This window comes from Lynx canadensis, chromosome D4 (genome assembly GCF_007474595.2).
Source record: "Lynx canadensis isolate LIC74 chromosome D4, mLynCan4.pri.v2, whole genome shotgun sequence".
Lineage (NCBI taxonomy): Eukaryota > Metazoa > Chordata > Mammalia > Carnivora > Felidae > Lynx > Lynx canadensis.
Window position 1 is genome coordinate 257,093 of NC_044315.2, and position 25,313 is coordinate 282,405.

Sequence of the window (25,313 nt, forward strand, 5' to 3'; positions counted from 1 at the left end):
TGAAATTCTATTCCCTTCGTCTAAATTTAGCAGTTAACATTTTGTAACATTTGCTTTAGGAAGTATGTATGTACAATTTTTTTGTTTGTTTGGCTAAGCCATTTGATAATAAGGTGTGGACATCAAGAACCACCCATACTATTATCTAATATGTAGTCCAAATTCACATTTTATTCTTTTGTTCTCTTTTCATCCAGGATCCAGTCCAGGATCCCACATTTGGTTGTTGCAGCTCTTACCTCCTTCAATGTGTATGAATCTCCCTGCCTTTATTTTTTGTCTTTTATGACATTGACTTTTTTTTTTTTTTTTAGTTTCTTTTGAGAGAGAGTGCACGCACACGCATGCACACATGAGCCAGTGGGGGAGGGGCAGAGAGAAGAGGGAGGAGAGAAAATCCCAAGCAGGCTCCGTGCTATCAGTGCAATGCCCGATGTGGGCTCAGTCTCATGAACCCAGAGATCACAACTTGAGCTGAAATCAAGAGTTGGATGCTTAACCAACTGAGCCGCCCAGGGGGCCCATTGACATGGACATTTTGTCTTATATAATGTTGTCTTATATAATGTCCCACATTGTCTTGTATAATGTCCCACGATCTGAATTTGTCTGATCATTTCCTTATGATTAGATTGCATTTAAACCATGTGGATATACTTTTACCTTTTAAAGAATTAAAGATATAAACATAGGAATAGTGTGGATTTTATAGAGTCTTTTGCAAGCATCACTTCTAGTTACTACCAAACAGTAGCAAGGCACCTAATCTTCTAGTGAGGATGTCACAAAGTCAAAGAACATTAAATTGAAGAGAATTTAGATTTTGTCTGCAGAAGTCACAAACTGCAGAAAATTAGGAAAACAGGCACAGTCTTAAAACGCAATAGACACCGAAAGCTGGATTTTGACACTGTGGTATGGACTGTGTTTTCCTTATTGTTCTTCCTCTGCCCGCCATCATTTAAATCATCTGTGCTGCCCTGGAAACTCTTGAGTAAGAGACCCACGTACCCACATGTCATTACATAGCTAGGGAAACTTTAGGTTAGAGCAGCCACGTTGCGGAGGAACACGTAATTAGTACGAGACAGAATTGTCAGGTCCTGGAACCTCAGTCTCTTAAAGCCCCAGTTGGTTCTCAGCCAGAACTCAGTTATTTGCATTGATGAGACGAGTAAAAACTTTTTAACCTTGGCATTTTCTGTGATGAGGCAAGATGAAGGAATCAGGCATACCGCAGAATGAAGTTTTATCTTACACAATATAGGTAGGTTTTAAGTTTATTTTGTGTAGCACTTTTTTTGTGTTAGATATATTAGGGTAATGGATTTCTTACATATGTTTACTAGTTTTCATAATAACTTTCTTCCTTTTTTAGCTACAGGGCTTTGGCCGACCAAGTGTATACCATGCTGCTATTGTCATCTTCCTAGAATTCTTTGCGTGGGGCTTGTTGACAACTCCAATGTTAACTGTAAGTATTGCTGAAGAAGTTGGTTTTTTTGAAAGCAAAAGAGAGGTTCTTAAGCACATATCCTCAGGGTTGTATGTCTAGCTATGTGTTTGAGAGTAGATTTGACAATGATTTAAGACTGCTTATTCTGCTGGGTTGTTTCCACTGTGTAGACTGTGAACTACCTGCAACAAAACACCTGGGCTACTCATTAAATATTGTTAAGTAACCAGGCATTCCCACTGAACCAGAATCTTGGAAGTGCTGTGAGTGAACTGTCTGCATTTAGGAAGATCATTAAGCTGCACTAGAGGAACTTATCACAAAACTTTGTCAAAGTTTATAACTGACTTTGGATGTAATGGCCTCTGACTAAGAACATAGTAAATAGATTGGTGAGTACCTTGTAACACAAGTGATAATTGTAAGAATGTACAGATTTTCATTTTTGGTAGCTAGCTTACCTATTGCCATTTCTTTGCAGAGGCTGCATTCAATTTCTGGATATTTGATGTATAGTGTGGATAGAGGGAAGGGAGATGCTAAAGAAAACGTGGCATGTAGATTTTAGGTGCTTTATCGCTAATAATTCTAATAAATACATTTTAAAATTGAAAAAAGGATAGTTTAAAATTGGCCTTAAATTTCATTTGTCTTAAATTGTTCTTTAAAACTCATTGGTGGTTAACTCTTCCCAGTTAACATTTTGCCTTAACCAAAGAATCCCTTTGTATACAGGTAAACTTTGTTCCCAAAATAGGTTTGGCAAATAGCTAACTTTACAGGGTGGCTGTTAGCCTTATGTAGGACTTTGCTGTGTGGTTTTTAAATTTTTAATTCTTTTGGTGCATTAAAATAAAATTTGATTAATTAAAATTACTACTTGGATGGAACAGTCGACTTAAAAGATTGCCTGTTTTTAAACTTGTTTTATTCTGTCTTGTTGCACTGCCTTTTCCTTCCTAACGCTTTATTACAGAAGGTAATGGTTATTAGTTAATGGGGGTCCCCCATTTTAAGTTTCATGAGCCTGCTGTGTTCATCATTGGGCTGCCTTTGACACGGTGCTTAGTAGATGTTTTCTTTGAATAATAAATATATGCATTGTAGGCACACATGTGTGTCCTCAAGGGATTGTTTCTTTGAGACCTGTTTTTAATGTGAATATAGACATGCCAGGCCACTCATTTGAAGGAATTATGTTATTAAAAAAAATTTTTTTTTCCAATGTTTATTTTTGAGAGACAGAGAAAGACAGAACGTGTGCAGGGGCAGAGAGAGAGAGACACACACACAGAATCTGAAGCAGGCCCAGGCTCTGAGCTGTCAGCACAGAGCCTGACATGAGGCTCGAACCCACGAGCCATGAGATCATGGCCTGAGCCGAAGTTGGATGCTCAACCGACTGAGCCGCCCAGGTGCCCCTGAACTATGTTATTTTTGGTCCTAGCTCTCTGACTGCCTGTCCCCCTCAGCTTCTTTGTTAAGAGTTTTGAAAAGTATTTTTCTGATGCAGCCAGAAATCTGTAGTGGTTCAGCAGGTTTCTCAATATAGAGTTAATCCTATAATCATTCTCTAGTAAGACTTCAGAGTGAAATGAAGAATACTTGGGATACTTTTGAGGCCTTGTTAGGAATTCTAAAACCACCTTCCAGACAGTTCAAATCCTTGGGAACCTTTTTGGCCCTACAACAGATTGTCAGATCTGTTTTAATTTCAATTAATTATTTTATTTTATTTGTTATTTTTAATGTTTATTTATTTTTGAGAGAGAGAGAGATCATGAGCAGGGGAGGGGCAGAGAGAGAGGGAGACAGGATCCGAAGTGGGCTCTGTGCTGACATGCTGACAGCAGACAGCCTAATGTGGTGCTCAAACTCATGAACTGTGAGATCATGACCTGAGCTGAAGTCAGACGCTTAACCAGCTGAGCCACCCAGCCACCCCTAGTTAGTTAATTTTAATGTATCCCAAAGACTGATGTGCTTTTCTTCTTACTGCCCAGTGCAGATAATTTTCCTGGTGGTTCTTTGTCCTTGTTAGACCTTGGAATGCAGCCTTCGAAGCCAGCTAAAATGCTGCTTTACCGCCTCTTTCCAGTTTCGAGCCGGTTTTGGTGCTTGCAAAGATTTGGTTAAAATAAACATTCATGTGTGTGGAATAGAGAGTTGCTAGCATCACTCTGACACACTTCATAGAAGTGTTGCTGAGTTAGTAGATGGGTTCATTCTCTTTTTCTGAGCTCTTGGAGTCAAGTAAGGCTAAATGTCCTTTACTGTCCTGTCTTCCCCAGCCTTTACACCATAGTTTGCTACATCTGTTTTTGTTCTGATGTTGCGGGGCTGGTTCCCTCTTCCTTTTGGGGGAAAAAAGATTTTTTTTTCCTCTGGCATTTCCCTCCACTTTCTGCCTTTTCTGGTTGGACAGAGAACTGATAATGTTAGGTTGTTTGATGAGGAAGGAACAAAATTAGGGTTTATTTCATCGCAGCAGTTTGTTTATCATCTTTATGTTGGGTTCACTGTTGTCAGATAACTAGTTCTTGGCATCTTGCATCTGTCACCCACCATGATGTAACTGTTAGGATGACGGTTCGTGTGTGGGTTCCATTCTAAAAAAAGTGTTTTTTTTTTTAACATTTATCCATTTTTGAGAGACAGAGCTTGAGCAGGGGAGGGGCAGAGAGAGAGGGAGACACAGAATCTGAAGCAGGTTCCAGACTCTGAGCTGTCAGCACAGAGTCCGATGCGGGGCTCAAACTCACAGACTGTGATATCATGACCTGAGCCGAAGTCAGACGCTTAACCAACTGAGCCACCCAGGCACCCCTAGGGTTGGTTCTATTCTGTAACTAGTGGACAGCACTCTGTCCTGTTTCCATTGGGCGAGAAGTCATCTGAGGGAAGGATTTGGAGATATAGAACAGAAGTCGTCTGAGGGAACGATTTGGAGATACAGAACAGTACCTACATACTAATATTTTGTCCAATCTGACTGTTTGCATTTTAGCACCAGTAGGAGCCCTCTGTCTGAGGTAGTAGAGAACAATTTACTCTTTCTTAGTCATTTTCTATGTGAGATTTGTTGCCTGTCACTTGTAGCCATGTCCTAGAGTACAACTGTAGTTTATTAAATACCATCAGAAAGTTCTCAGCCCCTAATACACTGAAGCAGATTTGTGAAGTTGACCTCACACATTGGCTTAACCTTCTAATAGCAGTAGTTTGTACATAAAAATGACTCTTTACGTCCCTGACTTACACTCTACCCTCTATTCAAAATGTGCATCCTCTTGGAGGGCCTAATCTCTTTTTATTGCAAATAAAGTTATCTGATTAAACTAACATAAACATCTTCAGACATACTTAAATAGAGCACTATTTCAATAAAGATACACTTAATACTCGTCCCTGTGAGTGGAAAATTCTATTCTTGGAATTTGCAGATTTTCTTTTGCAAGCTAGAGATTCAAGAATACAGTATTCCCCCACACCATCCTCTCCATATGGTGATCTAATAATCAGAGAGTGCCCTTTAAACACTTTGCTGCCACATTCGGTTTCCTGTCCTTACTGTCAAAATATGTGCTCATTTATTCAACAAACCATGTATTCTGTCTTGTCTCCCTCTTATTTCCTCTTCAGTCCAGCCCTTCTTTTCCTTCACTTAATCATTTCCTTTTGGGAACTGAGGTGGATAAAATGGGATGGGACTGTTGGGGCATTTGGAGCATAGTACATGGGTGCTTTGCTCTCCCCGTAAAAGGAAGTCAAGTTCTAGCTTTAGTCACATGGAGACTGTCTTGCTTCCTGGAATCTGGGGGTTCAGGTCCATCTTATAGTTTTGATAGTTTTCTAATGGTTTTTTGACCAAGTACCCAGAATTTTCCCTCTTTGCGCCTTATAATTATTAAAATGAGATAAGTGGCATTCAGTAAAAGTGTTTATATGATCACAGTGTGTTAAATCTCTCTTTTCTCTTGCACAGCTGAGTGTTGTGATATAATGAGACTTAACTAAGCAGATGTACTGACTTTTGCTTGGCGTTTATTTCTCTCCTGTGTGCTCTGGGTGTATGTTATAGTCTGTTTATATCAGTAAACTTTTGAATGCTTAAAAAAAAGCAGTGCTGATTTCCAACTTTGGTACAATTATAAGAAGAGTTGACATGGAAGTATAACAGTTGGTGGGTCTCCTTTCTTAAAATTTGATACATAAAACATGCTGATTTTTTTCATAGGTTTTTTAGCACTTATATCATTACGTTGCCTTCTGGCATCCATTTTATCTGATAGGAAGTCAGCTCTTCCTAAGTATTGTTCTTTCCCTTCAGTCAGGGTCTGTAAAGTATGGCCTACAGGCCTAACCTGGCTTACTGCCTGTTTTTATGTGATCTGTGTGCTAAGAATGGTTTTTACTTTTTTTTTTTTTTTTTTTTTTTTTTTTTTTTTTTTGAGAGCGAGAGTGAGCATGAGCAGGGAACAGGAGAGGGAGAATCAAAATTTTTTTTTTAATGTTTATTTTTGAGAGAGAGAGAGAGAGAGAGAGACAGCATGAGTGGGGCAGGAGCAGAGAGAGAGAGGGAGACACAGAATCCGAAGCAGGTTCCAGGCTCCAAGCTGTCAGCACAGAGCCGGACGTGGGGCTCGAACCCATGAACCGTGAGATCATGACCTGAGCTGAAGTCAGACGCTCAACCGACTAAGCCACCCAGGCGCCCCTGGGGACAGGGAGAATCTTAAGCAGACTCAGGGCAGAGCCCGACATAGGGCCTCATCTCACAACTGTAAGATGACCTGAGCTGAAATCTAGAGTTGGATGATGTTTTATTGATGGAGCCACCCAGGTGCCCCAATTTTTACATTTTTAAATGTAAAATGTAAACATTTGGAAACAGTTGAAAGAAGATATGAAATTGATATGAAATTCAGGTAGAAGCATCCTTAAATAAAAATTTGTTGGACCTCAGTAGTGCCCATTGAATGTGGCTGCTTTGGTGCTGCAATGGCAGAGTTGCAACACAGACCATGTACCCTGAAATATTTCCTATGTACTATATGTCCCTTTACAGAATAATTTATCAGTCCCTACTGTATGTGGTGAATTCATTTTCATTTTTTTTCTTTTCTCTGCCTAGAGATTTTTCTCTTTGTCTTTTAATAATTTGTGCATTAAGGTGTCTAAGTGTGGATCTCTTTGTGTTACTTTTACTTGGGGTTTATTTAGCTGATAGGGTCTATGAATTAATATTTTTAATCAAACTTGGGAATTTTTTGGCCATTGTTTCTTCAAGTATTGTTGTTGCCTCCTCTGTCCTTTTGTTTGGGGACTTTTATCACACACTTTTATGTTAATAATGTCACACAGGTCTCTGAAGCAGTGTTCAGGTTTTATCTTTTTTTCTTCCAAAAGTTACTGTCAGACTTTTGACATGATGGTATAAGGAGGTCAGCAAATTATCTTCTAATAAAATTGGACAGAACAGTCAAACAGACATTTCAGTGCTCTGGAATTCAAACACATACAACAAACCAAGAAGCATTGATTCATTCAATTACTGAACTTTAGGCAAAAACAGTGAGTTTGCAGTTCTGAGCTGCATCCTTTTGCTAAAATGTCCTCTCTCTCTCTCTCTCTCTCTCTCTCTCTCTCTCTCTCTCTCTCTCTGCCCCTCCCCTCCTTGTGCGCTCTCTCTCTCTCAAAATAAATAAATAAACTTTAAAAAAGAAGAAGAAGAAAGTACAAAGAGGTAAAAAGAAAATCCAGCTGAGTAAAGAGAACAGTTAAATAGTGAACAATAGTGTCAAATACTGAGAGGCGAAGAAATAAATGGAGTGAGCAATTGTCACTGTGAATATAACCACTCCTGAGTCCTGTGAATCCTTTTATCAGATCACTGAAATCTGTTCGGTTGATGAACATTTGGGTTTCCAGTCTTTGCCTCTTACATATATTGCTGTCGTGATATTTCTTGTAAAAGTCTTTTGATGATTGTGTGTACACATTTCTTGTAATATATACTTAAGAGTAAAATTGCAGGGTTTCTTTCAACTTCAGTATATATGTACTGCCAAAAGTTTTCCAGAGTAATTTTACTGATTTACCCTTGCAGCTAGCCAGGCTTTAGTTTATGCAGTTCAGATTATTAATTTTTCCCCTTAAGGTTAGCGCTTTCTTAAAGTCTTGTTTAAGAAACCTTCTTCCCCAAAGTTTTATTGGTTTCTTTTTCACACATAGATCTGCCATCCATCTAGAAATAAGTCACTGTGTTTTGTAGGGGTCCTTTTTATAGGTTCCTTTTGATTCCATATGAATAATGCATAGTTGAACCAGCATCATTTATTGAAAAAAATCTCCCTCTCCCCACTGTGTCAACTTTGTCATAAACCAGTCAACCAAATACATATGGATTTGTTTCTGAGTTTTATATTCTATTTATATATCTTACTCTATTGTCCTGTGTCCATACCAGGCTGTGTTGATTTCTGTAGCAATATCTTGCTATCTTTTGTAACTTCTATAGCTTGTTTCTTCTTCCTCAAGATTGCCTTCGCTATTGTAGGCCTTTTATATATCTATATACATTTTATAATCAACTCTTCAGTATTCACACAGTAACTTGATGGGAATTTTGATTGATTACACTGAGGTTGGATTAATTGGAGAACTGATCTTTATAATATTGAGTCTTCTACATGGTATATCATCTTTATATCTAGTCTTTAAAATTTGAGTAATATTTTCTCTTAGTGCAGAGATTTTTCACCTGATTTATTCCTAGGTATTTGATGGTGTTTATAAATGGTACAGTTTTAGGGGCACCTGGCTGGCTCAGTCAGTTGAGTGTCCCACTTCAACTCAGGTCATGATCTCACAGCTCGTCAGTTTGAGCCCGCATCGGGCTCTGTGCTGACAGCTCAGAGCTTGGAGCCTGCTTCGGATTCTGTGTCTCCCTCTCTGTCTGCCCCTCCCCTGCTTGTGCTCTGTCTCTGTCTCAAAAATAAATAACATTAAAATAAATTTAAAAACAATAAATAAATGGTATAGTTTTAAAGGTTTAATTTTCTATTATGTTGGTATATAAAACAATTTGTTTTTGTTTTCACCTTGTGTCTAGTGATTTTGCTAAATTCACTCATTAATCCTAAGTGTTTATCTGTAGATTTTTATATACATATTCACATATTTTGTGAATAGTGACAGTTAACTCCTTCCAGTCCTTTTTTTTTTTTTTCCTTTCTTATTGCCTTACTGTGACATCCAGTACAGTGTTGAATAGAAGCAGTCGCAGTAGTGGACGTCCTTATCTCCTAGATGCTCTTTGGTGGAAAGTGATCTAAAATTTACCATTAAATGTGATATTTGCTGTAGATTTGTTTTTGTAGATAGTCTTTATCAGAGAAAGGAAGTTCACCTCTGTTCTGATTTTGCTTAGAGTTGTTACCCTGAATGGGTGTTAAATTTTAACAAGTGAACTTTCTGCGTATAACCAGATAATAATTAGATTTTCCCCCTTATTTGGGTATTGTGGTTAGTTATATTGATTTTGAATATTAGGCTACCCTTGCATAAATCCCACTCAGTTTTGATATAAATTTATTTTATAACTGGAAGCTTCATCCATTTCACCCTTCATCCCCTGCCTCTGGCAACTACCAGTCTGTTCTCTGTATTATAAACTTGTTTGTTTTGTTTGCTTCCACATAAAAGTGAGATCAATTGATATTTGTCTTTCACTTATTTCTCTTAGCAAAATGCCCTCAGGGTCCATTGATGTTGTCTCAAATGAGAGAATTTCCTTCCTTTTTTTCTTTTTTTTTTTTTTAATGTTGAATTTGAGAGAGAGACAGAGTGTGATTGGGGGAGGGGCAGAGAGAGAGGGAGACACAGAACTCGAAGCAGGCTCCAGGCTCTGATCTGTCGGCATAGAGCCCAACGGGGGGTCTTGACCTCACGAGCTGTAAGATCATGACTTGAGCCGAAGTTGGGCACTCAACCGACTTAGCCACCCAGGCACCCCTCCTTCCTTTTTTTAATGGCTGAGTAATATTCCCCTGTGTGTGTGTGACTTTTTTTATTTTTATTTTTAATTGAAATACAGTATAATATCATATTAGTTTCAGGTGTACAACATTGTGATTTGACAATTCTATACATTGCAAAATGCTCACCACCATGATAGTTACCATCTGTCACCATACAAAGTTATAGTCTTGCTAAGTTCCCTATATTGTACATCCCTGGGACTTCTTTATTTTATAACTGGCAAAGTAATGTTACATTGTGTACACATCTTCTTTATCCATTCATATATTAATGGAAACTTAAATTGCTTCCATGTCTTGGCTATTATAAATAATGCTTCAGTCAACATAGGGGTGCATATATCTTTTTGAATTAGTGTTTTTGTTTTCTTTAGGTAAATACCCAGGAGTGGAATTACTGGTTCATATGGTAATTCTATTTTTAATTTTTGAGGATCCTCCATACTCTTTTCCATAATGGCTCCACAAATTTACAATCCCACCAACAGTGCATGAAGGTTTCCTTTTTCTCCACATCCTTACCAACACTTGTTATTTCTTGGCTTTTTGATACTAGCCATTCATCTTACAGGTCTGAGATGGTATCTCATTGTGCTTTTGATTTGCGTTTCCCAATGATTAGTGATGTTCATGTGTCCATTGGCCATTTTTATGTCTTCTCTGGAAAAAAATGTCTCTTCAGGTTTTCTGCCCATTTTAATTGGATTATTTGTGGATTTGGGTTTTTTTGTTTTGTTTTTTTGTTTTTTGGTATTGAGTTGTGTAAGTTCTTTCAATAATTTGAGTATTAACATACCCTTACTGATAGGTCTTTTGCAGTTACTTCTCACATTCTTTATTATCTTGTCATTAGTTGTGGTTTCCTTCACTGTGCAAAAGCTTTTTATTTTGGTGTAGTTCCAATAGTTTAAGAATTATCATTTCTAATCTTTTCAAAGGAGTTATTTTTGGTTTTGTTGATTTTCATTATTGAATGTTTAGATTTCATTTCATTGATTTCTGTTCTTTTATTACCTTATTTCATTATTTCTTTGGGTTGGATTTGCTGTTCTTTTTCTAGATTATTTTATTTTATTTTATTTTATTTTATTTTATTTTATTTTACTTATTTTTTTAACAAGTTTTAATTCACTTTATTTTTTTGTACAAAACTATGTGGTGGCCACAGCTGGATCCTGGGTCCTCTGCACAGAGACTCTGGTGTGGGACTTTACAAGATGGTCAGTGAATTCCTGATAGGGAGACTTGGTGAACACAGTCTCTTTCCAAAGGTCAAGGGTGAGATAGCTGTAGGTCTTGGAAATGACATCAAAAGTAGCCTTGGCTAGAAAGGGGAAGACTACAGGAGCAGGTTGGTGGATTCTGCTGACAACACCCCAGGTGCAGATAGAAACTGTTGCACTCCTAGGAACCAAGAGAGGCCACTTGGGTCCGGTCTATCATGCATTAGGAGGGCCTTCCTCTCTCTCTGAAAATACGCCAGCCACACACTGAGTATGATAGGGCAGAGCTGAAAGAGGTTTCTAGGTTCTTTACATGGAAGCTTAGAACATTGATTTCAGCCTTTTGTTGCTTTTCAGTTTTAATGTATTTAAAACTTTAAATTGGTCTCTAAGCATTGACGTGCTTATACTCATGAGTTTAATGTGTTGTATCTTTATTACCATTTAGTTTCTTCTTTTTTCTAATACTTCTTGTGACTTCTTTGACTCATGGATTGTTGGAAGTGTATTGTCTTAATTTCCAAACATTTGGGGACTTTTCTAGATTGTTGTATTATCAGAGAACATATTATGAATTATTTTAGTTCTTTTAAATTTGCTGACACTTGTTTTGTATCCTAGTATATGGCTAAGTCTTATAAGTTTTCCATATGGCCTGAAAAGAACAAGTATTCCCTAGAATAGTGTTCTCTATATGGTAAGTATGTTAAATGTGTTCATTACGTTTGACATCTTTTATGTATTCACTGGTGTCTTTTGTCTACCTGTTCTGTCACCTTTCAAGAGAGATGTGTTTCTCTTCTACTTTTTGCGTTACTGTTTTGCAACTACATTCTGTATTTTTTAAGCACTGTAGTACATTGTAATATTTTATACAGTCCATATTTACCTTGATATTTATCCATTCTGATGCTCTTCCTTTTTCTGGATTTCTGTGCTTTCTCCTGTAATCAGTTCTTCAAGATTTTTCTTGTTTTGCTTAGTCTGCATAGGTCCCTGTGCAGCACATTGTTTTTAATGTATGTAACATTTTCTTGAATGTCTTGGAGGACACTTGCACTTACTCTAAAACTTTCTTCTGTTTCCTACCATAATTTGGCTATTTAGCAGTGAAGTGGATTATCTTTTCCTATTTGTGTTCTTTTTTGTGCCTTTCAGAGGTTTTCAGATTTTTGTTGAATGTTTTATATGCTTATATTTACAAATGAGGGGGTAGATCAGAGATTGTGGAAACAAATGTCATCTGGGGCTAGGCAGGTAATGTAAACATCAAGTGGGATAAAAACATTACATTTGGAAGATAGGCTCCATCAACCGCAGTGGCCACTGTCTGCTTAGTCAGCTAATCGGTGATGTGCCAATTCAAGCCCCATGTTTTGAAATCTTCGGTTTCCTGTGACATGCTAGAAAAATCATAGGGAGTATGGTGAAATTTCCTGAAATTTACACGTTGACAACTACATCACTTTGAAAAACACAAATACAAATCACAAAGGGCATCGCTTTGCCAGTTTGCCACTGTGGCCTAGATTCCTCTGGTGGCTGGAGTATCGTTACCCAACCCGGGTGGAAAGCCCTATTCCTCAGAATTGAATGCAGGCATTGCTTATAGGAGCTCTTGATTTTTGACAATGTGGTTCAGAGATCCCTCTATTGTGATGAAGTGGTTTATTATTTGATTTTAAGGCTTTCTGCTACTCCTGGCAGCCGTTAAGAGGCCTTGGGCACTGTCTTGTTTAATCTCACCCATTTGGTTCTGCAGGTACCCTGTGTAGAAGTCTCAGTCCAGAGAACTTTGTTTTCTGTGTTTTTTTAATTTATTTTTATTTTTTAAAATGTTATATTTGAGAGCGAGCGAGCAAGGGAGGGGTGGAGTTGGAGGGCAGAGGATCCCAAGCAGGCTCCCCGTGATAGCACAGAGCCTGATGTGGGGCTCAAACTCACCAACTGTTAGGTCATGACCTGAGCCGAAACCAAGAGCAGATGCTTAACTGACTGAGCCACCCAGGCGCCCTCCCCGTTTTAAAAAATTTTACTTATTTTGAGAGAGAGCAAGCAGGGAAGGAGCAGAGAAAGGGAGAGAGAATCCCAAGCAGGCTCCACAATGTCAGCACAGAGCCCAGTGTGGGGCTAGAACTCATGAACCATGAGATCATGACCTGAGCCAAAGTCAGAGGCTTAACCCACTGAGCCCCCCAGGCACCCGTGAACTATGCTTTTTTTTTTTTTTTTAATTTTCTTTCTTTGTTTCTTTAATATAATTTATCGTCAAATTGACTTCCATACAACACCCAGTCTTCATCTCAACAAGTGCCTTCCTCATTGCCCATCACCTACTTTCCCTTCTTCCCCACCCCTCATTAACCCGCAGTTTGTTCTCTGTATTTAAGAGTCTCTTGTGGTTTGCCTCCCTCCCTCTCTGTTTGTAACTATTTTTTCCCCTTCCCCTCGGTCTTCTGTTAAGTTTCTCAAGATCCACATACGAGTGAAAACATATGGTATCTGTCTTTCTCTGTATGACGTATTTCACTTAACATAATACCCTCCAGTTCCATCGATGTTGCTGCAAATGGCATGTTTTCATTCTTTCTCATTGCCAAGTAGTATTCCATTCTATATATAAATCACATCTTCTTTATCCATTCATCAGTTGATGGACATTTAGGCTCTTTCCATAATTTGGCTATTGTTGAAAGTGCTGCTATAAACATTAGGATACATGTGCCCATGTGTATCAGCACTCCTGTATCCCTTGGGTAAATTCCTAGCAGTGCTCTTGCTGGGTCATAGGATAGTTCTATTTTTAATTTTTTGAGGGACCTCCACAGTGTTTTCCAGAGCAGCTGCACCAGTTAGCACTCCCACCAGCAGTGCAAGAGGGTTCCTCACCAGCATCTCTAGTCTCCTGATTTGTTCATTTTAGCCACTCTGACCGGTGTGAGGTGGTATCTCAGTGTGGCTTTGATTTGTATTTCCCTGATGAGGAGTGACGTTGAGCATCGTTTCATATGTCTGTTGACCATCTGGATGTCTTCTTTGGAAAAGTGTCTATTCATGTCTTCTACTCATTTCTTCACTGGATTATTTGTTTTTCAGGTGTGGAGTTTGGTAAGTTCTTTATAGATTTTGGATACTAGCCCTTTATTCAATATGTCATTTGCAAATAATCTTCTCCCATTCTGTCGGTTGCCTTTTAGTTTGTTGATTGTTTCCTTTGCAGTGCAGAACTTTTTATCTTGATGAAGTCCCAGTAGTTCATTTTTGCTTTTAATTTCCTTGCCTTTGGAGATGTGTCAAGCAAGAAATTGCTGCAGCTGAGGTCAAAGAGGTTGTTGCCTGTTTTCTGTAGAGTTTTGATGGTTTCTGTCAGAACTATGCTTTTTGATTCTTATATTGGGCACAGATATGGAGGTCAGTAGCTTTGAGAGCAAGATACCAGGAGCTTATTTTGTAACCTGTTCAACTATGGATGTTTTTCCTCCTCCTCCAGATCTAACCTCCTCCCCCCCATCCCCCGACCTGATTTCTGGAAAACGTACTTTTTCAAAGATCTTTTTTTTTCTGCTTTCACATATTATTGTTCTTCAACTGTTTTAGGGTTTGTTGTCAGCCTTTTCCCATCTGCTGTAATCATCCAGAAGTGCCTCACTATTCTTAGCTTCCCAGGAATACTGTAAATTTAGTCTTATATCAATGAAATTTTAGGTAGAAGTACAGAAAAACAGCTGTGTGTGTGTGTGTGTGTGTGTGTGTGTGTGTGTGTGTGTGTGTGATGCTTAAAATTGTTGGTGGTGAAAGATGTAGCCAGTTAACAATTTGTTTGCCACAGAAGGTTTTGTAAGAAAAGCACTTGAGCACTGGGATGTAAGTTCTTGCCTTATTTAGATTTCTGCCTCATTGTTTATTACACTTCCATATTTTTAGGATATTTTCCATATTCCACTGATACTTCAAATGTTTTTATTCCAGGGTTCGTCTTTTTTACATAACCTAACATTAACAGAGGCAAAAACCTTTCCCTTTAATTTGTTTTTGAATTTGTCTTGATGTTTGCTTTCTGTAGGTTCTACATGAAACATTTCCTCAACACACATTCCTCATGAATGGTCTCATTCAAGGTGTAAAGGTAAGAATGGTTTTTATGTGGTTCACAAGGAACCAAAGGCAGGAATCCTTAGTAGTTTGTTTAACTCTGGAAGTTTAAATGGGATGTAGGGAAATAATCACTATTTGTTCTGGAGACCTAAAGTGTGGGGAAATAGGTTCTGCTTACATAAATGGGTTAGGAAAATGTTTAGGGCGGAAAGCCACCCCCATGGCACCTGAGGTTAGCTAGCAAGCTATTGTAATGGGATCACAAGTAATTTGTTCTGTCACCTACAGGCAGTTACTTTCCATCTGATGTCAATGTACTATTGTACTTTTTTTTTTTTTTTTAATTTTTTTTTTCAACGTTTATTTATTTTTGGGACAGAGAGAGACAGAGCATGAACAGGCGAGGGGCAGAGAGAGAGGGAGACACAGAATCGGAAACAGGCTCCAGGCTCTGAGCCATCAGCTCAGAGCCTGACGCGGGGCTCGAACTCACGGACCGCGAGATCGTGACCTGGCTGAAGTCGGACGCTTAACCGACTGCGCCACCCAGGCGCCCCTGTACTATTGTACTTTGATCACAAACTCCACTTGCCCCCCCAGACCCTTTACACAAGTTAGTGATTACTACTTGATTATTTTCTTCACATTCACCACATGTGTAAGATCTTGAGAGCTCAGTCAGTACAGAGACAAAACTCCGGTTTGGACATTAGCCTCTCTCGTATTCAATTCTGCATCTGCTCTCTTGTTGGACAAGAGAAAACTCTAGACTCTTAGTCTGTGACACTAAAGCTAAACTTTTAACTGGATTATCAATGTCAAAGTGAAATGCAATCCAAGTCCATAAGGCATTGAATGGTTTACTTGTAAAAGCACTTTATAAAGAGTTTATTTTTGTGAGCTTTTAATTGCCCTGCCTGTCAACAGAATAAAATGGATAAATATTCTTGTCTTCTTTTGAGACAGATTCTGATACTGAGGAAGAAGGCAGCATCAACATTTAGTTGGCTGTATAGTCTTTTGTCAAGGCTGGTGTTCTAGTCACAATTGAGATCTCAACCACTTCATCCTTAATACATTGTTTAAAAAAATTTTTTTTTAATTTTTATTCATTTTTGAGAGACAGACCGTGAGCGGGGGAGGGACAGAGAGAGGGAGACACAGAATCTGAAGCAGGATCCAGGCTCTGAGCTGTCAGCGCAGAGCCCAACGCAGGGCTCGAACCCATGAACTGTGAGATCATCTGAGCTGAAGTCAGATGCTTAACCGACTGAAACCCCTGGGTGCCCCGACCCTCAATTCATTATTTAAATTTTAATGTGATATTTATCAGAAAAGCTTATAAATAAGAGGTTAAAGTATAATGTTATATTCTAGTCCCACTTCACAGTATAGTACACAGGTATAGTGTCTGATTCCTTCCCAGTTAGATGGTACTGATCTTTGAACTGAGTAACACACTTAAAATTATCCCCTAATAATTTGCTGAATTTACATCTTTGAGCAGCATTATTTGTAATAAATACTGTTTATTCTTTGCCTATTTTCAAAAAGAATTTGAGAATGCTTACAATAATAACATAAGTAAAATGGTGTCTTAAATAAAGGTTGAAGCAAGAAGTTTTCAGTCCTCATTGAGGAGTGTTATCAGGAACCTGGCATGTGGTGGCACCTGGGGGGTTCAGTTAGACCGTTGATTTCGGCCCAGGTCATGATCTCACAGTTTGTGAGCTTGAGCCCCACGTTGGGCTCTCCACTGACAGTGTGGAGCCTGCTTGGGATTCTCTCCCTTTCTCTCTGCCCCTCCCCTGCTTGTGCTCGCTTTCTCTCTCCCTCCCTCCCTCCCTCCCTCCCTCTCTCTCTCTCTCTCTGTAATAAGTAAACTTAAAAAAAAAATCTTAAAAAAAAAAAAAAAGAAATCTGGCAAGTGGGCCTTTAAGCACCAGTTTTAGATTAGCATAGATCAAAAGAAAAATGAGAGAAAGCATTGATAAATATACAACATAAATTTATCCTTACAGCAGATTCTTGGGGAAGTTCCTCTATAATCTATTGTCATGTGGACCAGCTACTAAAACATGTTTTAGTCTGGTTCTGCAGAGTAAAATCAACTGGATGTATACTCTGAAGCCAAGCAGTATGCTGCACTTTGACCTAGAGACACTAACAGTGTTATTCTAAAAATATGTAAAATAAAAGGTATTTGGATTGATTCAGGGGCTTAGACAAGGACTTATGCAACTTAGATAAATATTGAACTTGACCTTATTGAGCTTTACTGGAACTTTAATGATTGGTTATTGTGTCAGGGATATGGATGTGACAGCACCTACATCAAAGTAGCTCAAATTGGATAGCTTAATGCGTGTGTAAGTACAGTGCAAGGAATATGGCTTCAGATTGCTTCAGCTTTAAGTCTGTGTTCTGCACTTAGTACCTGTGATTTAGCTTCTCTGACCTCAGTTTCATTATTCATGAAATGAGAAAGATAAAAGATCTAACAGGGTGATCATACAGATTAAATGAGCTGGTATATAAGCTGTTAGCACAATACCTCTGACTGCCGAATAATAAATGTTGCAAAGAGAAATATGTAAAAACAAAAAGTATTAGAAGGAAATCTTGATGACCATTTTCTTAACTATTTTTGGGAAAAGATTTTCTTTTCTTAGAAAAAATATATAAAGGAAAAGATTGAGTCATTTACATCAGTATTTTAACTTTGGTAAGTCAAACCACCATCATAAAAATGAACAGACAAATGACAAAACGTTATTTACAACATGCATAGTAGACGGAGGACCACATAGAAGTGCCTTCCAGGTAAAACCATAGGAAAGTTACCGATATCCCAGAAGGGCAAGGAGGGGGATGTAAGCTGCCAGTTTACAAAAGATGTCAGTGTAAAAATAAGATTATCACTAGTAAGCAATGGATCCCAAATGGAATGAGATTATATTTTCACGTAAGCATTGGTAGAAAAGTTTAAACTGACAATAACTAGTTCAGTTTGTGGTAAATGGAGTCCCCGTACATGACTGATGAGTTAAGTTGGTATAGCTTTCCTAGAAGGCAGCGTTTTATTTTTTATTTATTTTTTTTTTTTTTTAATTTTTTTTTTCAGTGTTTATTTATTTTTGGGACAGAGAGAGAGCATGAACGGGGGAGGGGCAGAGAGAGAGGGAGACACAGAATCGGAAACAGGCTCCAGGCTCCGAGCCATCAGCCCAGAGCCTGATGCGGGGCTCGAACTCACGGACTGCGAGATCGTGACCTGGCTGAAGTCGGACGCTTAACCGACTGCGCCACCCAGGCGCCCCGAAGGCAGCGTTTTAGTAACCTCACAATATTCACTAATTTTAACAAAAGCTGTTCCATTTCTAGAAAATTGTTCTAATCAATAGAGTTACTCAAAGATTCAGGTAAAGGGCTGTTTGTAATAGTAAACATGGAAACCATTAAAATGGCTTAAAATTAGAAGAATAAGTACTTTGCAGCACAGGCATATGATGTAATAGCAGCACATAAAGAACACATTTCTGAAGACTACCATATAATGTGTGAGACAGAAAGGGTATAGAGCTACAGTGTGGTTTTGCTTTGGTTTTTACCAAAATACATGTGTATAAGCCGGGGGAAAACCTGATTAAAAAGGAGTCCCCTGAAGTCTGAAAGCATGTGAATGGATAATTTTTAGTTTTCTTCTTTATATTCTTTCTTTGTAGATTTTCTACAGTTAATTTCTACTTTGTAAGTTTATAATCGTGATGCATGGGTGAGAAGGCTTATATTTGGGGTGACTACCAGTAAAGGATACAAGAGGAGGGGCACCTGAGTGGCTCAGTCGGTTAAGCGTCCAACTTGGGCTCAGGTCATGATCTCACGGTTCATGGGTTCCAGCCCCGTGTCGCAGTCTGTGCTGACAGCTCAAAGCCTGGAGCCTGCTTCAGAGTCTGTGTGTCTCTCTCTCTTTCTACTCCTTCCCTGCTCACACTGTCTCTCTCTTTCACTCTCAAAAATTAGAAAAAAAAAAATTAAAAAACATTTTTTTTTAAGTTAACATGCCAAACTAAGCTCCTGGTCTTCCCCTCAAGCCTGACCTGCTCACAAGCCTTCCTCATTTCAATTACTGGTCATGCCATTCTTGCTCGTATCAAAATCCCTGGAGTCATCTTGACTCCTTCTCTTCCCAAATCCTTTCCATCAACGGATTCTGTGGTTCTACCTTCAAAGTGGGTCTGTAATGAAAACCCTACCTGGCGTCAGTAGAGGTCCTGGTACGATATAAGCCAGCTTACGGTATCGCCAACCAGTCCCACGCCCACTCCGCTTTCTTCTCTGGCATCACCTCTGTTCTCGGCACTCCCACTGACCAGGGCTTCCTCAGCCTGTGCTCGCTTGAGTGCTCTGCAGGTTCTGTTTATTCTGCTTGATTCTTTCTCCCAGATTCTGGCCTCACTCCCTAACCTTTAACTCTTCACCAAGGTGTCATGTTTCAGTGAAGCCTTTACTGTCTGTTGTCTTGGATAATGTAACCTATTCTCATCACTTCCAGTCTCCCTTCTCTGCTTTGTTTTTCTCCAGAAACATTATAATCTCACCTCTGACATGCTGTATATTCTGCTTTATCTTGTTACTGTTTGTCCTTCTCACCCTTCCTCTTCTAGACTGGAAGCTTCTGGAAAGCCTGAATTTTTGTCTACTCCTGTCCTCAGAGATTAGAACAGTTCTTGGCAAATGATAGGTGCTCATAAATATTATTGACTTAACAGTTCTTTCCAGTCTTTTTCTGTGCATTTTCAAATAGTCAAGATCCAGCTCACGTGGAGACTGTAACTATTTATCTTTGTTCTTGTATCAGCAGTCGCTAATGATATGATAATTTCTCCATGACATTAGAAACTATATGAAATCTAGGCACCCCTCTTTTTACACATCCTGGTATGCACAAATTCCAGTTACTAAAGTTCAGTTAAAAAATACCAGCCCATTACCGTGGTATATTAACTTTGAGTAACTGCTTGCAGTAGGAACTGCTCCTGGCTCCTCAGTCCACAGGACGCTAGTAACAGATGAACATCATCATCAGTGTCTGTTCATGGCATTTCAAAATGTCAGTGACTGGTCTGAGTTCGTGCACAGACAACAAAGCGTGTGATTGTGTTGCCTCCTTGTCTCCAGTGATAAACCCACATGACAGTTTACAGAAACAGATCCGTGAAAAGGAATTGGCCAACAAGGATGGAAGGGCAGTGAAGAAATAATTACAGATAATGGTAGAAGCGATATTTGGGTAGAACCTCTGCAGAATTCTAGAAGAAATAAGCTGACAGGGGCACACAGCCAAAAGGACTTAGCAAAGATACACTTGTCGGCATAAATGAGAAGAATGGTATGATGAACAGGATGAAGGTGTCCCAGTGGAGGTGATGTCCGCAAAATGCTTCACATTAAAGGGACTCACAGAGATGGTATTTCATGACATTGAAAACACAAAGCATAGAATGTTGAAAGTTGATCTGAATTTAGAAGAGTTGTGTGGCAGTTTGCCAGTGCATAGAAGATACTGCATATCACATGTTACTTGGCTTAGGAAGAAGGCAGGCACTGTTCGAATGAGTCTTGGTAAGTTTTTATAAGGAAATAAAACACTTTATTTCTTAAGATTTTAAGTTACAGTGTAAATACTAGTTTTTGCTATTTTCATTTTGCTAATATTATTAAGAGATTATATATATAAATATTTTAGTTTTTTAATATTTTTTTTCAGAGAGAGAGTGTGGGGGAGGGGCAGAGGCTGAGAGAGGGAGAGTGTGTGTGTGTGTGTGTGTGTGTGTGTGTGTGTCCCAAGCAGGCTCCACGCTCATCATAGACCCCGACACAGGGCTCGATCCCACAACTGTGAGATCATAATCTGAGCCAAAATCAAGAGTTGGACACTCAACTGACTGAGCTACCCAGGGGCCCCAAGAGACTTATTTTAACAAATAGATTCACATGACTATGGGGCTGACAAGTCTGAAATAATGTAGGGCTGACTTAACTCAGGAAGGAGTTAATGCTACAGTCCTGAGGCAGAACTCTTTCTTCTGGAAACTTTAGATTTCTTAAGGCTGTCAGCTGATTGGAGCAGCCTCCCCCCGCCATATTATTAAGGGAACCCTTTATTTTAGAGCCACTGTTTTAGGTGTTAACCAGAGCTACGCAGTATCTTCACAGAAACACCCACACTAGCACTTGATTAAATAATGGTATCCCAGCCTAGCCAAGGTGACTCCTAAAACTAACTGTCACATTTGTTTTAGCTACACTTTGTCAAAAATGCAACACTAAGCTGAGATGCCTTGGTTTCACTTGGCAGATGAAGTCTAGTTACGGCTGCTGGTTAATAGGAGCAGGTGGAGTGACTAATAATTTTCTTCATTAAGACCAATTGGTCTGATGGCCCAGTGTCTGCCTTGAAATTTCTTGAAACTTCTTTCTTTTGCATGTTTTGTATTTATTACAAAATTAGACATCTTTAGCAGTGTCCCAGACTAAGCGGGCCACATGTCCGAGTTTACACCTGGAGTGATCACTGTGAAGAGGGTGGCTTTAAAGCAGGCAGTCATGATCTTGTCTGGCTTTAACGTCACAGAAGCCAGCTCAGGGCATGGCCACAGGGGGCCACCTACAGATGGGCTGCTTCTCACTCTAGACTTGGCCATCAACTCTGATGAAGGAGAAGGCGTGTAGACCCTCTTCCATGATGCTCTTCCAGGGGATTAAATGTCAAGTTCCTGTATTCCAGGAGCTGCTGCTCAACTGTCATCTTGCCATTTAAATGAATTAAGTCATAGCTTAGCATAAGCACATACAGAAACTTTTGGCTGATGTTTTTAAGAATTACAAAACAAAAAACCAAGATAGGTATCTTTAAAGTTTCTTCAAGCTGCTCTTTGGTGTTAGTAAGTACAGAGAGCTTTTCCTACACACACGTGTGCATGTGTGCAGAATAATTCTTGCTTAATTTGGACAAGAACTTGAATAAAGATTATCCTTTCTGTTATCTATAAATAAAATTATTAAACCACCTACTTGAGAGATGACTCATCAATTTTAAGTGCAGACTTTTTATGACAGACTGCTAATTTATCCATTGAAGAAAACATGTAAGAGTACTCACAAGTAGGTAAGACTAGTTCTTTGCTTTAGGTTGGAAACCTGGAAATATTAACAGATTACTTTAATAACTGGTTTGAACTGTGGGCTTTAGGGTTAGGACTCGGTCCTGGAGCCACCGCACACTGAGCTGAATGCTGCCTCTGCCGCTATGAGCCTCAGGCCAGTTGTTGGCCCTAATAGCATCTACCTCACAGGGGAAGACATGTGTGAAAAGCCAGGAGGAGTTTGGCAAATGTGGATGCTAGCTGTTACTATTGTTACTACTTTAAAACCTATACTGAACTTTCTTGGAATCAGAATCTGAAGACTCAGTAGCCCTACTACTTCTAAAATTAAGGAAAAGTCTGTTTACTTATGTTTTATTTACAACAATTTATTTCACTTTAATCTGCTTTTGTTTCTTTTATTGAATATTCCCTACTTCTCTCCCTTTACCTCAGAACAAGACAAAACACCCTAGCCCTCCTGCCCATATTGTTCTTTCCTTGAAGTCTCTGGCATCAGTTGTTCTTTGATCCTTCTCCTGCTTTGCACATTCACTCTTCCAGACTTTAATTGAATTAAAATCACTTTATATATCACATTTCTTATTTGCCCTCTTGCACTGATGGACGTGTACCCTGGGAAGGGAGGCTCTGTACTGTGCAGGGTCTCTGTGGGTCCTTGGTCAGAAAGGTGACCTTGTTTTAATATTGTTTTTATGTGAAAATATTCTTTTAAGTTTGTTTATTTTGAGAGAGGGAGGAAGGGAGGGAGAGAATCCCAAGCAGGATCCAGAGCCTGACAAGGGGCTCGAACTCACGAACCATGAGATCATGACCTGAGCCGAAATCAAGAGTTGGATGTTCAACTGACTGAGCCACCCAGGTCCCTTTATGTGAAAATACTTGTCAATTATATAAATAACACAATTCTATTGAAGTAGGATTTTTGTCTTTCATCTTTTAAGAAATGCAAGATAAAAGTCATTATTAGTGAATTACTGTATGAAAGATCAAAATGAATCTAACTTTGAGGTAACCAAGTACATGTCGCAAGTTCCTCATTGCTTATTAAAGAATACTGAAAATTTGTCATAGAATGTGAACTTTTTCATGGAAAAGTTTTTAGCAGTAGTTAAAAGACTTTGTATTTTATTCTTCATTGGTGCCAGTGCCCCCTCAAATGCATTCGTGAGGTTAATTATACTGTAAAGGAAAACAAAAAGCTGTCTTTAGTTTTAAAAATACTCACACAAACTGTTTTAGTCAAATATTTACCAACAGGAAAACGTACACTTAAAACTTCTGTGATGGCTATATTAAGTGTAAAATTTGTGCATGGGTGCTTCAAATGAGTTGTATTTGTCATTCTTTGTATGCTTCAAAATGTTTATTGGATAATTGTATTTAATTGAACAATAAACTCTAATTGCTGTTTTGTCACTTTAGAGGCTAAAGTCATGTCAGAATTATTGGCCAGTTAATTATGCCACCTTAAACACCTGTGTCCACTGGGAAGCTAACTTACTGACGTGGCTGTGCTGAACCGTTGGTGAATTTCACCATCTGTGCCTGGACGCCTGCACATCATGTTATATCTAGTCCTGGTTGGGTTATGATAAGCATGGCATCAGCTGACCCTCATTATTTTTGGATCTCATATTCCAGTCCACCTACTCGCTGAGTTTGTGGCCCCCAGATCAACACAGTGCTTTTGTGATCATTTATGCACTGGGGTGAGGGGAGAAGTGTGAGTGCCCAGCCATTTGTTCGAACTTCCATCTACTTGTTTCAGGTCTTATAACCGTACACCTGTCTTTCTTGTGGTCCACTTAGTGCCACATATTTTGCATCTTTGTGCCTTTTATTGGTGATTTGGCTGTTTAAAATGTCCCCGTGTGTAGTACTGAAGTACTGACTACTATCTTGAAGTGCAAGAGGTCTGTGATGTGCCTTACAGAGAGAATGCTGCCAGATAAGCCTCATTCAGGCATGAGCTGTAGTGCTGTTGACTGAGAATTCACTGTTCATAAGTCAACGATGTGTATTAAATAAAGTGTCTTTAAACAGAAACACACGTAAATCACGGTCGTGTGTTGATCAGTAAATGACAATAGGTGACCAGAGGCTTGCAGGAACCTGACACTGTTTCCTCGAGGAGCAGTCGTTGCCTATTCTGTAATTCAGTGTTTGTGGCAACCTTACAGAACATAACTACTGTGAATGGTGGGAATCAGTTGTATTTCTGATGAAGATGAGGGCTTTGAGGTCTGCCTCTCAGGTCTGTCTGGTGTTAAGTTTTAAACATTTTGTTCTCATTTGCAAATTGTATCCTGCATCATTAGTACTGAAGAAGTACCTGCCCAATCCATCAGGGTACAAATGTCCTCAATCTGCTGCTCTGACAATGTGCACTAATAGAATTTCAGGCCAGACTGGGTAGTGAAGAAGTCCCTGGGAGAGGAGAAAGTCTTTGATTTTTAGGAAATTCAGGTTTTCCAAAGAGGCAAGTACAAGTTGGCCCTTGAACAACCCGGGTTTGAATTGCATGGGTCCCCTTGTACGCAGGCACTTTTCTTGTTTTTGACAAATGCAGTAAAGTACTGTAAATATATTTTCTCTTCCTTAAGGTTTTCTTAATCTTTTCTGTAGCTTTATTGTAAGAATATGGTATATGATACATAAAACATACAAAATATTGTTAATTGTTTATGTTCTCAGTAAAGCTTCTGGCTAACAGTCGGCTGTTAGTAGCTCACTTTTGGGGGAGTCAGAAGTTAGATATGGAGTTTTGACTGTATAAGATGGTGGGTGTTGGTGCCCCAATCCTTGTGTTCTTCAGGGGTGAACTGTATGAGATTGTATTTTAGCATCTTAATAAAGTTATTTTCAGTATCTATTATTGTTACTAAGAATTTGATTTGAATAATATTTTTAATGGATAGATTAAATTACCATTTAAATTCATAATCTCGAAGACAGTACCTTTTTTCTGTTAAAACCATGTATTATTATTTTATTCAAAAAAATTTTTTAATGTTTGTTTATTTTTGAGACAGAGACAGCATGAGTGGAGGAGGGGCAGAGAGACAGAGAGGGAGAATCCAAAGCAGGCTCCCTGCTGTCAACACAGAGCGCAATGCAGGGCTTGAACTCACAAACTGTGAGATCATGACCTGAGCCGAAGTCGGAAGCTTAACCAACTGAGCCACCCAGGCGCCCTAGCTATGCATTATTTTAAATATAACTTTAATACTTGGCCTTCTCCTGTCTTTTGTTTAAAAATGGCATACATTCCATATTTTAAAGCATTGTGTGAAGTCTGGAAACAGAACTGTCCAGAAACTTTCCC

At 38.9% G+C, this 25,313-nt stretch overlaps 1 protein-coding gene and 1 non-coding gene across 4 annotated transcripts in view; one reads left to right on the forward strand and one right to left on the reverse strand.

Moving 5' to 3' along the window:
- The window catches only part of MFSD14B (major facilitator superfamily domain containing 14B), a 74,862-nt gene that overhangs the window by 27,084 nt on the left and 22,465 nt on the right, over nt 1-25,313 (forward strand). For all 3 annotated transcript variants that reach the window (XM_030292665.1, XM_030292664.1, XM_030292663.2), the window contains exons 2-3: nt 1,379-1,474; nt 14,785-14,847. In XM_030292665.1, coding sequence (XP_030148525.1) covers nt 1,379-1,474; nt 14,785-14,847 — 159 coding nt within the window. The remainder of the gene's footprint in view (nt 1-1,378; nt 1,475-14,784; nt 14,848-25,313) is intronic.
- On the reverse strand, nt 10,890-11,018 carry LOC115500197. Its single transcript, XR_003964443.1, has one exon. It is a non-coding gene; the product is annotated as a small nucleolar RNA SNORA64/SNORA10 family (small nucleolar RNA).